Source organism: Rhodamnia argentea, chromosome 1 (assembly GCF_020921035.1).
Source record: "Rhodamnia argentea isolate NSW1041297 chromosome 1, ASM2092103v1, whole genome shotgun sequence".
Taxonomy (NCBI): Eukaryota; Viridiplantae; Streptophyta; class Magnoliopsida; order Myrtales; family Myrtaceae; genus Rhodamnia; species Rhodamnia argentea.
In genome coordinates, this window is record NC_063150.1 from 6,952,279 (window position 1) to 6,968,153 (window position 15,875).

At 41.6% G+C, this 15,875-nt stretch overlaps 2 protein-coding genes across 3 annotated transcripts; both read left to right on the plus strand.

Moving 5' to 3' along the window:
- The first annotated feature begins 9,586 nt into the window (after positions 1–9,586).
- LOC115750135 (cytochrome P450 89A2-like) lies at positions 9,587–11,201 on the plus strand. The gene has a single exon (XM_030687308.2). The coding sequence runs from the start codon at positions 9,641–9,643 to the stop codon at positions 11,186–11,188; it is 1,548 nt and encodes a 515-aa protein (XP_030543168.2). The 5' UTR covers positions 9,587–9,640; the 3' UTR covers positions 11,189–11,201.
- A 1,788-nt stretch (positions 11,202–12,989) lies between these two features.
- LOC115750137 (mediator of RNA polymerase II transcription subunit 15-like) lies at positions 12,990–15,506 on the plus strand. 2 transcript variants are annotated; one of them, XM_048285432.1, is made up of 3 exons: positions 12,990–13,304; positions 13,494–13,707; positions 14,768–15,506. In XM_048285432.1, exons 1-3 carry the CDS (start codon positions 13,226–13,228, stop codon positions 15,411–15,413), a joined length of 939 nt encoding a protein of 312 aa, XP_048141389.1. In that variant the 5' UTR covers positions 12,990–13,225; the 3' UTR covers positions 15,414–15,506. The 2 variants fall into 2 exon arrangements, with proteins under 2 accessions (XP_048141389.1, XP_030543171.1); XM_030687311.2 differs by having other exon boundaries at positions 12,990–13,707.
- Positions 15,507–15,875: the final 369 nt, after the last annotated feature.

A 15,875-nucleotide genomic window follows, 5' to 3' on the forward strand; every position in this document is an offset into this window, starting at 1 on the left:
TTTAAATTAATTTGGTACTTTTTCTTCACAGTTTGAGCTCATCATTCGGTGTGTACGCTCTCTCGATAATTTGATGTAAATTTTTTTTTTCATTATTTTTTGCGGTTTCGTAAGTGTAGATTTATTTATGTGATTGTTATTTATATCCGAATCATCTATGTTACATATAGGTTATTAGTAATTTGTTTTAAATTTTTGTGAATGTAAATATTGTTTTAAAAGTTTAAAATGAATTTTTAGGAAAATAACTTAAAAAAAGGGTTATCGGATAGACAATATGAGAAGTGTGGGCCGCATTTGACCCGATTAAAAAAAATCAACGAAATTAGGGCGAATTTTTTTATTTACCCTATGTCCAAGTATGCTATCGTGTTCTCCTTCATGGCTTCTGTAGCGCTCTATTTAAAAAAAAAATTTAATAGTAGAGCCGTTACACAAAGCCATGAAAGAGAACAGGATAGCGTACTTGGAGACGAGGAAAATCAAAAAGTTTGGCCTAATCTAGTTAACTTTTTTTTTGGACTCATTTTCACAATTATGTCCATATTCATTTTTAGGTTATCGGATGACCCGAGAATCGCAGGCCGAATTTGACCCAGTCCAAAAAAATAATTTTTTAAAATAATTTGAAAATTCGGAAAAATAAAATAAAAAAGATTAAAAATTGATAAAAAAGCATAGAAAAGAAAAAAAAATAGGAAAAAATCATTGAAAATTTGAACAATTCAATGCTACAATGGCCACAATGAACTGGCCATGGAATATTATGGATATTTGGCTCCCGATTTTTAAAAAAATAACAATTTTGCGGGTTTTTTTCCAAATTAATTTTTGTTAAAAAAGTATTTACTAAATTAATTTTTAAAAAAATATTTACAAATTTGGGCCTCGCTCGGCCGTGGAAGTGCCGAGCGAGACCCAAATTTGTAAATATTTTTTAAAAATAATTTAGTAAATACTTTTTAAAAAAATTAAATTAGGAAAAAACCCCAATTTTTCCATTCTGGGAAAATCTCTCCCAAAAAAATGAATAAAATTTCGAGAAATCCTGAAAAAGAGTAAATGGCCACAATCAACTGGCCATGGACTATTATTGATATTCGGCCCCCAATTTAAAAGAAAATAACAATTTTGGCCTTACGGGAAAATATCTCCCAAAAAAATAGGTAAAATTTCGAGAAATCCCGAAAAATAGTAAATGGAAAAATCAACTGGCCACGGACTATTATTGATATTGGGCTCCCGATTTTAAAAAAATAAAAAAATTTCCCTTATGGGAAAATCTCTCCAAAAAAAATGGGTAAAATTTCGAGAAATCCCCAAAAATAGTAAATGACCACAATTAACTGGGCAAATCCTTATTTCGGTAATTTGACTTCCTGTGCTTTTGAAAATGATGATTTTTCCCTTTTTGACAAATTGGCTCTGAAATTTTTTTTATTTGCCCATGCAAATTGTTAGGGATATATGATACATTTATTTTATTTCATTTGATATATTAATTGTTATAATATTAATTTGTTAATGTGTTCGGGACGATATTTACTGAATTGTATGTGCGAAATAATTTGTAATTTCTTTATTTAGCATAATGTCATCTGCATTAGTTGCGATTGTATACTGGAGAGGTAGAATAGTGCAAAAAGAATATGGACATGATTACGAAGGCGGACAATCTATCATGTTCGAATTTACAAACATATCAACATTTGATGAGTTACGTGCTACGATAGAGAGCGCGTTGAATATAACACCCAACCAGTATATTCATAAGCTGATATATAGATTCCCGATTTTAACATCGAATTGTGTCATATACGACATTACGGAGGTGCGTGATGATGGTACCGTTAGGACGATCAAGCAATTTGCACTTGAGACCGGTGCTACGGGGTTTTTACGGTTTTATGCAACCATAGCTGAACACCAAGTAATAAATGATTCGGCCGAAGAAGGTTGTAATATTGATAAAGATGAAGTTGGTGTACATAATCAGTACGTGGACCCCTATCATAATGATGATAATGATGGAGATGATAGCGATGAAGAATATGATGAATGGATAGACAGTGATGACAGTGATGAGGAAGATATCGGAGGTGACAATATGGAGACTTACTACGACACCCATTGTAGTAATCCCATATTGCCGTTAGTACATCCGCCGCCATATTTAGAGATCGACTTTGATATGATGCAAGTCGATATAAGAGCCAAGCCGAGACGTATGTTATTTGATCCATCAAAAGAATTTGATGTTGGCATGTTATTTCCATCACGGGACGCGTTACGGTTGGTCGCGAAAGAGTATTCTCTGATAAGAAATCATCACATTCGCAGCGATGTCACAAATAAGTCCCAATATGTGATAAGGTGCGGTAATCGGAATGGACCATGTGATTGGAGGCTCCGCGCGTTTAATAAAGCGGGTACCCTATTTTGGAAAATAGTTAAGTACAATGGGCCACACACATGTAGTCATCCTCAAATATCACGGGATCATCGACAACTTGATCGGAGATACATATGCAGCCAAATAAAAGCAATGGTCACCGCCCAATCGGATATCAGAATCAAGGCACTCATGGCGGAGATTCAAGACAAGCAGCATTTCGAACCTACTTATCATAAAACCCGGGCAGCTAAACAAATGGCGATTGCCGAAACTTTTGGAGGATGGGATGAGTCATACGGTATTTTGAGAAAGTTCATGAACGAAATGATGGTAAGGAATCCAGGTTCTTATTTTGTGATCGATGATCACATGAACGTAGATCAAAGCTGCACCGTTTTCAACCGGATGTTTTAGACTTTCAAGCGGACGATTGAAGGCTTCGCAAGTTGTCGGCCCGTGATATTTGTTGATGGTACTTATTTGTACGGGAAATACCGAGGAACACTCCTTGTAGTGGCCTCACTTGATGGCGACAATCATATATTCCCGTTGGCATTTGCTGTAGTCGATCGGGAAGATATTGATAATTGGACTTGGTTTATGACTCTGTTGTGGACATATGTCACTAGTAGGGACAATATTTGTGTAATATCAGACTGACATATGGGGATTAAAAGAGCAATGGAGACAGTAGGGTGGCGTCCTCCATATGACCACCACAGATATTGCGTTCGTCATCTTGTAAGCAACTATGACAAACAATTCAAAAATGCCGAAGGCAAAGCCCTTATTGAAGCGGCAGGTGAATTTTGAAATTTTAAAATTTGAGGAAAATACGTATTCACAATATTTGAGAAGGAAATACTAATTATTATTGTAATATACAGCTTACGCGAATCAACAGCGAAAGTTCGATCGTATCCCGAACGAAATTAGGGGTATGGATGCACGCATACCTGCATGGTGTGACCGGATTCCAAGGGACAAATGGATGAAGGCTTATGATGGAGGGAGAAGATATGGAGCAATGACAACAAATTTAGTTGAATCGATCAATGGCATGCTGTGAAGGGTTATCGTGGTCGCACAAGAAAAGCGATGGTGGAGAAGATATTCTATCGGTTGGTCTACTATTTTGTTACAAGAAGAACAAAGTACAGGATATAGAAGGACCAAGAACATGTATTTACACATTTTACTGGTCAAACACTCGGGGAAAATGGTTAACGTGCAAATAGGCACGAAGTTACATGTTTCGACTACGATTGAGAGATTTTCGAAGTTAAATCTGGACGTGACGGATCAAGAGGATCAGGGGGCCATAAACAGATAATGCGTCTAGACGTGCGAACGTGCACATGTGAAAAATTTCATGAGATTAAAACTCCATGTTCCCACGTAATTGCAGCATGTCAAGCATATGGAATTGATTACGATCTGTACGTAGATGAGTGGTACACGCTGGATAAAACTCTTCGGTGCTATCGGTATATGTTTTATCCGTTGGGGCATGTTGAGTAATGGTCTGAACCCGACGCACCGCCATTAGTGCCAAACCCGTGACGCATTAGGAAGAAAGGAAGGCCCCGTGCATCACGTATACATAATGAGATGGACTGGAGGACGCCAAGTTGTAGCAATTCCCGCATCCATTGCTCGATATGTGGGAAATCGGGGCATAACAGGAGTACTTGTGCACACAGGTCGTGCGACATTCCGAATTTCGACCGTAATTCTTGATAAAAGGCTGAGTAAATTAGGATGAGTTATGTTCGGTTATAGAATGTAGTCATGGATAGGACGACTTGCCTTATTGATGCATTTAATACTCGATCTTGTATGTGCGAAATAATATTTGATGATTGGTTGAGGTGTTAATACGCGGGCCCGCCCATCGAGTTGAGAATCTCTGTGACTATCCTAACATTTTATATTATAGACTTGTGAATCTATGTTGCTTGAAATGATATAGTATGAAGTCCAGTTCCACTTGTATATTAATTCTTGAATTGTTGTTGATGTATCGTCGTTTGGTTATTAATGGTTGTATATGACGCATTTTAGAATTGTTCGGAAGTAGTATTGGCCTACTAACGATTTAGGGTTGACTTATTGAGATGAAATCTCACCCCTTCGTGGTACAACCTTTTCCGCACGCTAACCTCTAGCCATGCCGCCAAAGCGTTTTGGGGTACCGATGGACATTGATACGATCGTCGCCGAGTACCCGGTAGGTGAGGATAAGGTCTACATTAAGAAGGGAAGCATAGTCCGGGTCGATGAAGAGGGCGATTGCTGGATCCCACATACCTTTGAAGCTTGGTTCTATAAAGAAGGAGAAGTAGAACATGGACCGCTTAGGACTTTTGAGATGCCTAATGGTATCATTCCGAGCTGGTTTAATAGTAGACCCGCGGATGGTGAAGTGTTCGACCCTGAGCCCAAGCCCGAAGGCGAGCAATCGGAGTCCCCCAAACCCCCTGCAGATGATCGGATCGTCGAGCCCTCCGATGCGGACGTTGCGCCGGGAGAACCTTCCGAGTCCGAGCCCGAGTTGGATGACCTATTGAACACCGAGTCCGACCCCGAAGAGGCTGAAGAGTGAGACGCTTTTGTAGATTACGACCCGGTAGCTAATGAGGACTTATCTGAAGATAGTGGGCCCGACCTCTAGGTGTAGCTAAATTATCTACCTTTTCATGCCCTCGTAGGATTGCGTTCGTATTTGGACTCGTCCGTTGGATTCCTTTTGGTAGTTTTTTGTTGTAAGCTTCGAACCTCGTACTGCTGTATCCCTTTTCGTTGAACTCGTTGTGTAATTTGGTTTTTAGTTATGTGATGTTTGTTTTTATGATATCCTGGATCATCTTGCTTTGTTGCATTCGGGTTTTGTTTAGGCATCCGCATGTGCATTTCATTTCGCAATTACGTAATAGATCATACATTGGTAAACTTCTGTGAATTATGTAAATTACCTATACTAAATTTTTTTGTAAGTATGTAAATTACCTATACTAAATAATATGTACCCTTTTATATATTAATTTATTGTGATGTTATAATATCACGGTTGCACGATATTTATTCATTGCTTCTGCTCCATATGTACATTAGATATGTCAATTTAATGATGGAGATAATATGACAATTGTAGATACGGCACAAAAGACTCATATTCAGCCGGGACCTCGGGATGATTCACTACTTACACGACAGGCCCGACATAGATCAGAGACCGTATGGAACGCTCAAGTAATTGAGAAATTTAGTAGTTCATCCGCCATTCGTAACCCCAATATCAAAATTGCTACTAATAGTTCATATCACATTTCACGGACAGATGAAAATGCACTTCTTAGATGTTAGCGATCCAGTTGCACGTGGATGAACTTGATCCACGCATACTCCCATATCTTCAAGCTTCGGGATTTTATGGAGTTTATATGTTGGGGCATTTTCAGCTAGATTGACATTTGATTACTTCGTTGGTCGAGCGGTGGAGACCCGAGACCCACACCTTCCATATGCCGAAAGGTGAATGTACGATTACGCTTGAGGATATAGCGGTGCTCACGGGGCTTCTCATAAATGGACGTGCGAGCATCGGCCGCACCGATTTCAATCAGGGCACTCTCTGTGACGATCTACTCGGTGCTCGCCCACCTAATTTGCATGGGACGCAGATAAACTTAGGCGGGCTGAGAGAACACTTTGATTATCTCCCTCCGGATGCCGATGACGTCATTATAGTATAGCATGCTAGGGCGTTCATTCTCCGTCTAATTGGAGGATGTATTTTTTCGAATAAATCAGGGGCACGGGTTAGTTTGTTGTTTCTTCCACTGTTGGCGAACCTCAACAACCCTACGCAATGCGGTTGGGGTTCAGCAGCGCTTGCATGGTTATATTGGGAGCTATGTAGTGCAACCGATCCATCAAAACATCAAATTGGAGATGCCCTACATGTATTGCAGATTTGGGCATGCGAGTGCTTCAGATGTGTCGCTCCATCCCCGGCGGATCGTGATCCTTTAGAAGATGCACCTCTCGGTAGTCGGTAAGTGATCTATTATTTTTTTTAGTTCATGAGTCATTAATTTTTTTCCAGTGCATATAATATATGAAAATCTCATTTTTTTTTGTTTATGCAGCTTGAGTCAAGGTCTACCGACAACGGAGGTCCTTACACATACGTTGCCACATTTGCGCTATCAACTTGATAGAATGAGATCGGAAGATGTAAGTAATGATAGCAACTAACAAGTTTAATGTAATTTTAGCTTATAAATTAATTATTGATTTAATTTAATATGTTTTATTACCATACCGGATTATTTGAGAGCCCTACCCCAATAACATTCTGGAGGCTCTACCATATTATCGCCGACGGGGACAAGATAGTTGGAGGGCTCGTGTCCCACTCATCCGTTATTGGATAGTTGAGTGGCATTATCCAGACCGAGTACTTCTTCGATTCGGTATGCAGCAGCCAATACCTACTCGTCCGCGTGATCATACGACGTTGCATGATATTAAATTAAGGCCAATTGGGAAGGATTTGGTAGGTAAACACAGACGGTGGATTGATACGTGGGACCGTCGTGTCGATTACATAGTCAATGGTGATCTTACAACGGAGGCACTTCACTATCATTCGGGATATATAGAGTGGTACCGTAGACATACCCGCAGGTGGATTTCTATTCCGGGGGCCGCAATGAGTGTAACGGTTTGTGCAAATACTTTCAATTTCATTCATTAATTATTTTTTAGTAACGTGATCTATTATTATTTCATAACTTTTATTAATTTTGATATCATTACCAGAGTGATGGTTTTGAACAAATTTTACATATCATACATAACATCAACCCATCTCGTCGATCTCGGGCGGTTGTGAGGAATATAGCTAGGGCAATGTCATACGCTCGTAATGAGGAAAAACGGCTCACAATGATGCCACCGCCCCAATCAAGAACTACAGCAGCACCCGTTGGACCGCGGGATTATGACCCTCCCGAGACTGTTTAGCCAATGCGGAGGACTACTTGAGATCATCCAGGTTGTGATGTCGTCCCCTATCCCTTGGAGTATCATATGACAGATTTCACTCCGGGGCTCACTCCGGGGTGTGGCCGAGCAGATTTTACTATAGGGTTCACTCTAGGATTTCGCTAGTCAGATTTCACTTCGGGGTTTGCACGGTTTGCTGGCCCATCTCACGGGGGATCCGATTTTCAATATCTTGACAATACACTGCCGCAAACTCCAGCTACTTCTGCCGAGCCTTATGGATCTGATTTCTCTCCTTTTTCTCAATACCCTCATACAGTAGGATATGTACCATCCGAACGGGGCATATTTGCGGAAGATATGCCTTCGTCATCCACACATCCTAGTCATCCGGATTCTCGTACTCGACGTCGGTACAATACTAGACTTCACGAACAACGGAGACGACTTACTTGTGGAACATGAGGTCATAGAGGAGGACAAAATCATTAGTATATGTAATTACAGTTGATGATTGTTATATATTATGAAAATATCATTTTTTCATTTATCTTACCAATTTTATTTTATGAATATTTTAAATTAATTATATAATTACAACATTATTTATTAATTATAGATCTTAATAAATTTTAACATTAATTACAACATTTTTTTTTTTATATATCTTACAAACTTTTTTTCATTTCGTATTTTTTTAATTATTGATATTTATAATATTTATTGAGATTTTCATAATTTCTAAAAATCCAAAATTACAAAGCCGCAATTAAAAAATCCCCAAAATACTAAAAAAATAGAAAAACCCATCTAGGCGATCCCCAATCGCAAAAATCCATCGTTCATCACCGCCAACAGCAGTGTATATTGATTAAGACGCCGTTTCCCTTCAACCGACCGAATTTGAGCCCGATCTGATATCGTCGACCCGATCCGCCGGTTCTTGACACGTTACCATTTCACCTTCCGGTTGGATTTACATCTATCCAATAGATGAATATATTATGAAAATCTCATTTTTTTTTTTCATATATCTTACCAATTTCATTTTATGAATATTTTAAATTAATTACATAATTACAAGGAAAACGTCGTTTTTCGAGGAAAAAGGTGGGTTTGTCTTTTTGTGTGGGACAACGGCCGTTTTCCTTGTCAATTTTGCATTTTTCTCCCTTCGGTGCTACTTCTTGATATCAAATGAACCCTCCTTTCCCTCTTTCCTCCTCTTTCAATCTTTTTAGCCGATCGAATTGCATAATTACAACATTATTTATATGAATATTTTACCAATTTTATATTATGAATATTTTCAATTAATTTCATATATTGTTAAATATGTCTTGAATTTTATGTATCCGATCCAGTTTATCACCCGGCCCGACATATTTTTGCGCGGCCCAAAAAGTGGAGGAAAAATTGAGATTTAGTTCGCAATGCCCCCGAGAAAATTTTTTTTGGGCTCTATTTTTTATATCGCGGCTAGGGTTTCTTTTCGTTTGGTATTGAGGATTTTCCTTATGTAAGAGACGAGTGAGCCGTGTGCTTTTGTTCAATCGAAAATCGATCTCCGTAATCTGTACTCTCCTTGTTCATAGTGGAATTTCGTTTTGCCTCGTCCGTGGACGTAGATCACCTTGATCGAACCACATAAATCCTTGTGTTACGTGTTCGTTTTCGCATTTGTTTTTCCAACATATATCTTATCAATTTTATTTTATGAATTATAGATCTTAATAATTTTTTCTATTAATTATTACTAATTATGTTATAAAGATAAGCTTCGCAAAAAAAATTATGAATAAAATAAATATAACATGTTAAAAAAATACGAAATAAACTAAATATTATAAATATAAATAATTAAAACACTTAAAAAATGAAATTAAAAAAAAAAAAAAAAAAACCTTGCTCGGCAGTTGGGCTGCCGAACGAGGCCCAAATCCGTAAATATTTATTTTTAAAAAATATTTTCGTAAATATTTATTTTAAAAAAATTAAATTAGAAAAAAACCCAATTTGTTCCCGGTAACTTCATGAAACCTAACCGAGTCAAATCAAAGTTAAAAATTATGTCGTTCTCAGGAGAGGCACCTGTACATTTCCGAACCGCGATCAATCAACGGCGTTAGGTAGGAATCGATAAAGTTAAAAAATCCCTACTCTTCTCCTGCAAATCCTTAATTTGGTCTACCTCGTCAAACTCAGAAGAGGAGGAGTTCTGGCAGGCAAGAGATGGATCTCTGGTTTCTCATCCTCGTCACCTTCTCCGTCGCCGCCTTCCTTGGAGCCACCCTCAACCTCCTCTCCTCCGCCCAAAAGAAGAAGAGCCTCCCTCCGGGGCCGCTCAAATTCCCGGTCGTCGGCGACTTCCTATGGCTCCGCAAGTCCTTCGAGCTCGAGCCCGTCCTCCGCTCCCTCCGCTCCCGTTACGGCCCGATGGTCACCCTCCACATCGGCTCCCGCCCCGCCATCTTTGTCTCCTCCCCGGCTCTCGCCCACCAGGCCCTAGTCCACCGCGGCGCCGTCTTCGCCGACCGCCCGCCGGCCTCCGCCGCCGCCCGCCTCCTCTCCTCCAACCAGCACAGCATCAACTCCTCCTCCTACGGCCCCACCTGGCGCCTCCTCCGCCGGAACCTCACGGCGGAGAACCTCCATCCCTCCCGCCTCCGCTCCTATTCCCGCGCCCGCGCGTGGGTCCTCAACGTGCTCGCGGCGGAGCTCAAGTCCCAGCCTGGCGGCGTCGTCCGCGTCCTCGACCACTTCCAGCATGCCATGCTCTGCTTGCTGGTCCTCATGTGCTTCGGAGACGGGCTCGAGGAGGAGAAGATTAAGCAGATCAAGGAGGTTCAGCGACGGTTGCTGCTGGGTCAACGAGGGTTCAGCGTGCTCAATTTCTGGCCGCGGCTGAGCAAGCTCGTGCTCCGGAAGCTGTGGAAGGAGTTCTATGAGCTCTGCGAGTGTCGGAAACGCGTCATCATCCCGCTCATCAGAGCTCGACTCAACGGCAAGCGAGAGCAACTGAGCAAAGACAAGGAGGACGGGAACAACGGCAACGGCGATCGGATCGTGCCGTACGTGGACACGCTCCTGGACCTGGAGCTGCCGGAGGAGAAGAGGAAGCTGGAGGAGAACGAGCTCGTGACCCTCTGCTGGGAGTTCCTCAACGCCGGCACCGACACAACGTCGACGGCACTGCAGTGGATCATGGCCAACCTGATCAAGTACCCAGAAATCCAAGAGAGGCTCTACCGTGAAATCAAATCAGTCATTGGACAAGGGGCGGAACAAGTGAAGGAGGAGGACGTGCAGAGGATGGGCTACCTGAAGGCGGTGGTACTGGAGGGGCTGCGCCGCCACCCGCCGGCGCATTTCGTGGTGCCGCACGCGGTGACGGAGGACGCGGAGCTGGGCGGGTACATGATCCCTAAGGACGGGACCATCAACTTCATGGTGGCGGAGATGGGTTGGGACCCGGAAGTGTGGGAGGACCCGATGGCGTTCAAGCCGGAGAGGTTCTTGAATTGCAAAGGCGGGGGGTTCGACATCACGGGGAGCAGGGAGATAAAGATGATGCCTTTTGGGGTGGGGAGGAGGATCTGTCCCGGATACGGGCTTGCGATGCTGCACTTGGAGTACTTCGTGGCGAACTTGGTCTGGCTGTTCCAGTGGCGGACTGTGGCGGGCGAAGAGGTCGACCTGTCGGAAAAGCAGCAGTTCATCAACGTAGTGATGAAGAACCCTTTGAGGGCTCAGATTTGTCCCCGGAATTTGGGCACCTGAATTTCGGGAAATGTCTGTCCTTCCCAGTGAATGAAGTGTACCTGGTGTATGTAAAGAGGTGTTTGTGAAATTTCCTCCAAGACGACGCGTATGTAATCGTCCATATTTATCCCTGAATATTAGCATTGGTCCTTTCGTATCTCGTGTTAAAAATGAAATCGGCTAACTCGCAGAAGAAATAGCATTCAATTGCCGGCTGGTGTACAAAGATGCGATCTATATTCTTGTGAAAATTGAAATTTTTTTAATTTCTTGTCTTTTAGGAACGATTCTAATTAAAATCATATTTTTTTATTCTATTTTTTGGATGATATTTAGATAATCAAAACATATTTGGTAACTACACTAAATTTCTGTTTTCGGGAATAACCAAGTGGTGAGAATTCTTTTTTTTTTTTCTAATATTTTCATCTTTTTTTTTAATTTTTAAAATGTTCAAAAGTTTTTTAATTTCCCCCTCATTTTTAGTTTTAATTTTATTTGTCTGCATTTTTTGAAACTTTTATATTTTTTAATTTTCCCCGCTTTTTAAAAAAATTTAATTTTGAAATTTAATTTAAAAGAATGAATTTAGAAAAATAAGTTGTTAGTAAATTTTCGAATATAATTTTAATTTTTTTTAAAGTTCAAAAGTTCACGTGGGAACCTCCGAGGACTTAATCTTTTTAAAAGAACCGAGACTTTGTCCTTTTTTGTAATTCTCAAAAATATTCTTTTTTTCAAAATCAATTTTTTTTTAATTTTTGTTTTTGCTCCAAAATTGTTCCCAAAATAGAATCGGAATCGGAATCATTTACGTTACCAAACATGTTTCTGATTTTTTTTGTTCCGGGAAACCGAATCGGAGAATCAAAATTGTTGTCAAACAAACCCTGATTTTTCTTATTTTATACCAATAAACTTAACAGCCACAATAGTGAAGTTGTTGACTGATGTAGCGGCTATGACAACTTTCTCACTCGGCTAGACAACAATGACTCCATTTTCTGATTGACAAAAAAAAAATGACTCCATTTTCTGTTCATTTCCACAATAGTTTAGTTTCGATATATACACTAGTAATTCCACTGCTCGATGGTTAGTGGGGTATTTTATAAACGCGATATTGCTCCGCATCTAGCCGTGTCGTAGAAAAAAAAAACTTGTAATTTGCTAAAATCTTACACAATAATATTTTGTCAACGAATCATTCCACACAAATTATTCAGGATTCGGATTTGATGTAGCAGTTCAAATCACATTAGTCGCTTTATTATATAGTTTTGGCACGTTATACTTTTCATATTTAGTATAGTTGGCTGGCGACCCGAGATCGAGTCGAATTGAATGGTTATAATTTTTTGTACTTATTTTACTAGATTGAGCATTAGATCAAACTTCGCACGAGCTATGGAATTACGAGCTAAGCAGCTCATAGGATGGATGAGAAATCTTCGCATTTTTATTGCATACATTGCATTCACAGGAAATGTTAGAATACGAGTTTACCTTGAGAACACCTAGTCCTTTACGGTAGAGTAAGAACAAAATTATGTTGAATGGTAGGTGGTTAAACAAAGTCGAATCGACCAAAATCAGATTAAACAAAAGATAAAAAGAAAAAAAGAACTACGGCCCGACACCCAGGTGCAAAGATTAGGGGAATTCTTAAATTGATTGGGGAACGAAAGCCGTGTGAAAATGGAGGCCCGCCTTGTGTTTTGTTAATGGGCTTGGGCCGACTCAGTAGAAGCCCGTCAGCAAGCGGCAGTGGCCCGGCCCAAAGAGTCTCCATGGGATTGCGAGAGCCCGGCGGCCTGTGAGATCGATCGCTCGCTCGCGTCCCACGGTGACTCTTCTTCTTCTTCCCCTCTCTCTCGTCTCTCCAGACCGTCAGCTACTCTGCCACAACGAAAAACCCTAATCGCTTCCGGTTCGATCGATCAGCCGATCAACCACCTCCTCCGCCACCTCCTTCCATGTCGCGCTGCTCGATTTCGCAGATGGCTCTCTCTAGCGCTGCCGAATAGAGCCCGAATCCCTATTTTCTAGAGAGAGATGGAGGAGGCGAAATCGTCGGCGCACCACCAGCAACAGCAGCAGCAACAACAGCAACTGCTGATGCAACACCACCAGCATCAGCAGCAACAGCAGCAGCAACAACAGCAGTTCCTGCTCCTCCAGCAGCTGCAGAAGCAGCAGCAGCAGGCGGCCGCCATGTCACGGTTCCCGTCCAACATCGACGTGCACCTCCGCCCTCCGGGGCTGCCCCACCGCCCGATCCAGCAGAACCCTAGCGTCTCCGCCCCTAATTTGCAGCACCAACAGCAACAGCAGCAACAACGGCAGCAGCAGCAGCAGCAGCAGCAACAACAGCAGGAGCAGCAGCAGCAACAGCAGCAGCAATTGCAGCAGCAGCAGCAGAAAGTGATTCGACCGGGGAATCAGGTGGAATTGCAGATGGCGTACCAGGACGCCTGGCGTGTTTGTCACCCGGACTTCAAGCGCCCTTTCTCTTCTCTCGAGGACGCCTGCGAGAGGTTGTCCTCTCTCTCTCTCTCGTTGGTCGAGAATTTCTGTTGTTCTTGTTTTTTTTTTTTTGTCGGAATTCTGCTGTTCTTGTTTTGAAGTAGTTCTTTTGTATGGGAAAGTTGATGAGAAGAAAAGGAGACTGCCCGAGCAAGGAAAGTAATTTTTACTACGATGCAGTAGAGATAGCACCTTGCTCAAGAGATTAGTTAGTTGCGATGGTGAACCAAACACGAATTTGACTCGACTGTAAATTACACTTTTGGTGGAGCTTTAGTTGAGACTCCAATCCAAGCAGGTTTTTTTTCCACACATTAGTGACATTTGATGTTGAATGATCAATCTATAGTTCAATCAATCTGGGCACGAGCTGTCTTTAGTAAATTATCAATGAAATTTTGCTGTTTTTAGTGGATCATGTTCGCATCCTTGCTTCCTTTAGCATGGGAAAATGCCGAAAAGAGGTGGATTCAGTATTGGTTGCTTAGCAAGAGCTGGTGTTTTGCTTTAGATATGAATCCTCGTGTTGTTTCTGGTCTGTTCTGCTGTCTTTTGTTCAGCCATAGTTCTCAAGTTTCTCGTGTTAGGAACTTCAATAGTCAGGATAATGGGGGAGAACCTTTGGTGGGTAGTATATATGGACAGTGTCTTTTTTTTTTCGGTCGGAGTATATATGGACAGTGTCAAGCAGTGCAATTTAGATATGAATCCTCGTGTTGCTTCTGGTCTGTTTGCTGTCTTTTGTTCAGCCATAATTCTCTAGTTTCTCATGTTAGGAACTTCGATAGTTAGGATAATGGAGGATTATATGTGGCTACCTTTGGTGGGTAGTAGATAAATGGACAGTGTCAGGAGCAGTGCAGGAGAGTTTGCTGTTCAGGCAGCTAGGCATTAGGATGGACTTGCATATTCTTGCTTAAGGAGATACGGCCTTACTTGGTGATGCCCAAACATGGTATACCTCTAGTAAAACTGTCCGAATGTTTACCATGAATTCGAGTACCGATGTCTGATTACAAGTAGCTGCTTTAGTTTTCAGGCTTGGTCATTAATCCTTTCTCTGTGTTGCAGGTTACTGCCTTACCATGTGATAGCGGATTATGAGGCCGAGGAAGACGATAGAATCCTCGATTCTGACACAACAGGTCAGATGCCTTCTCGTTCACAGCAATGGGATCATAACATTGCTGCCAAAGTAGCAGAGTTTACTTCGACATTTGAGAAACAGGCCCTTGCTTTCAACATAATAACTCGGAAGCGAGCTTTTGGAGAGTTTCGCTCAGAGGAGAGGTTGATGATTGAGCAATTTCTTTTTCAAGAGGAAAAACGGGCAATGCTGGAATTGAGGGCTGAAATCGAGTCGAGAGAGAAGGCTGGGAGGGAGGCTCATGAGGCCCAGTTGCGCATGGCGGCGATGGCACAGGCAGAGCAAGCTAGAGTTGGGTCACAGGCTCATGTGGACATGATGGCTCGAGGCCCTATAAGGGCAAATGCTCGAGGATCTCAAGACAATGATATTCCTATGAATCACGACTTGGAGGAGCAGGAAAAGGGTGTTAACCCAGACGACATGATGAATGGGTGGGCAAATAATGGACAGAAAGACGATAAGGAGCCATCTGAAGATTTCTTAAACGATGAGGAGACTGAAAATGGTGAAACGGGCGTGCAGAGCGATTGGCGTGAAGTTGGCGAATTCGATTTAAATGCTAGATAAACGTGGACGAGAAGGTCTTGTTGTAGCATTCTTTTGCTGATATGATGTATTCTTGCAGGAAGAATGCCTTGGTTGGTAAACGCGGCCATTTCTGGCTTCTCTTTCTGGGTTCGTTTTGCAACTTCTAGGCTCATGTTTCATCCGTCAGACGGTCGTGGGTCGTTTTCTTCGTCTACTTTTTCGATTCTGCCTCTTTTTCTTAATTTTGAGAAGCGGGGAGTGACTACAAAATGACTTCATGCTTCCAACATTCGTCGACAACTGGTAACATAGGCAGTTAAAAAACTCACTTGATTATTCAGTAAATAATCCACGATTCGTTGACGCTTTAAACCAAACGTTTCGGCAAATAACTACTTGCCCATTCTAAACCCCTTTTGGATGTAGAAAGTTTAGCCCGCTTGATTAATCCGTTGCTCGTGCCCACACTTTGTAGATTGACTGCGCAATGTCATACGATTA

Coding starts and splice junctions, on each gene's coding strand:
- LOC115750137 (XM_030687311.2), top strand. CDS start 13,226: ATGGAGGAGGCGAAATCGTCGGCGCACCACCAGCAACAGCAGCAGCAA. Junction 13,708..14,767: donor CTCGAGGACGCCTGCGAGAG/GTTGTCCTCTCT, acceptor TCTGTGTTGCAG/GTTACTGCCTTACCATGTGA.
- LOC115750135 (XM_030687308.2), top strand. CDS start 9,641: ATGGATCTCTGGTTTCTCATCCTCGTCACCTTCTCCGTCGCCGCCTTC.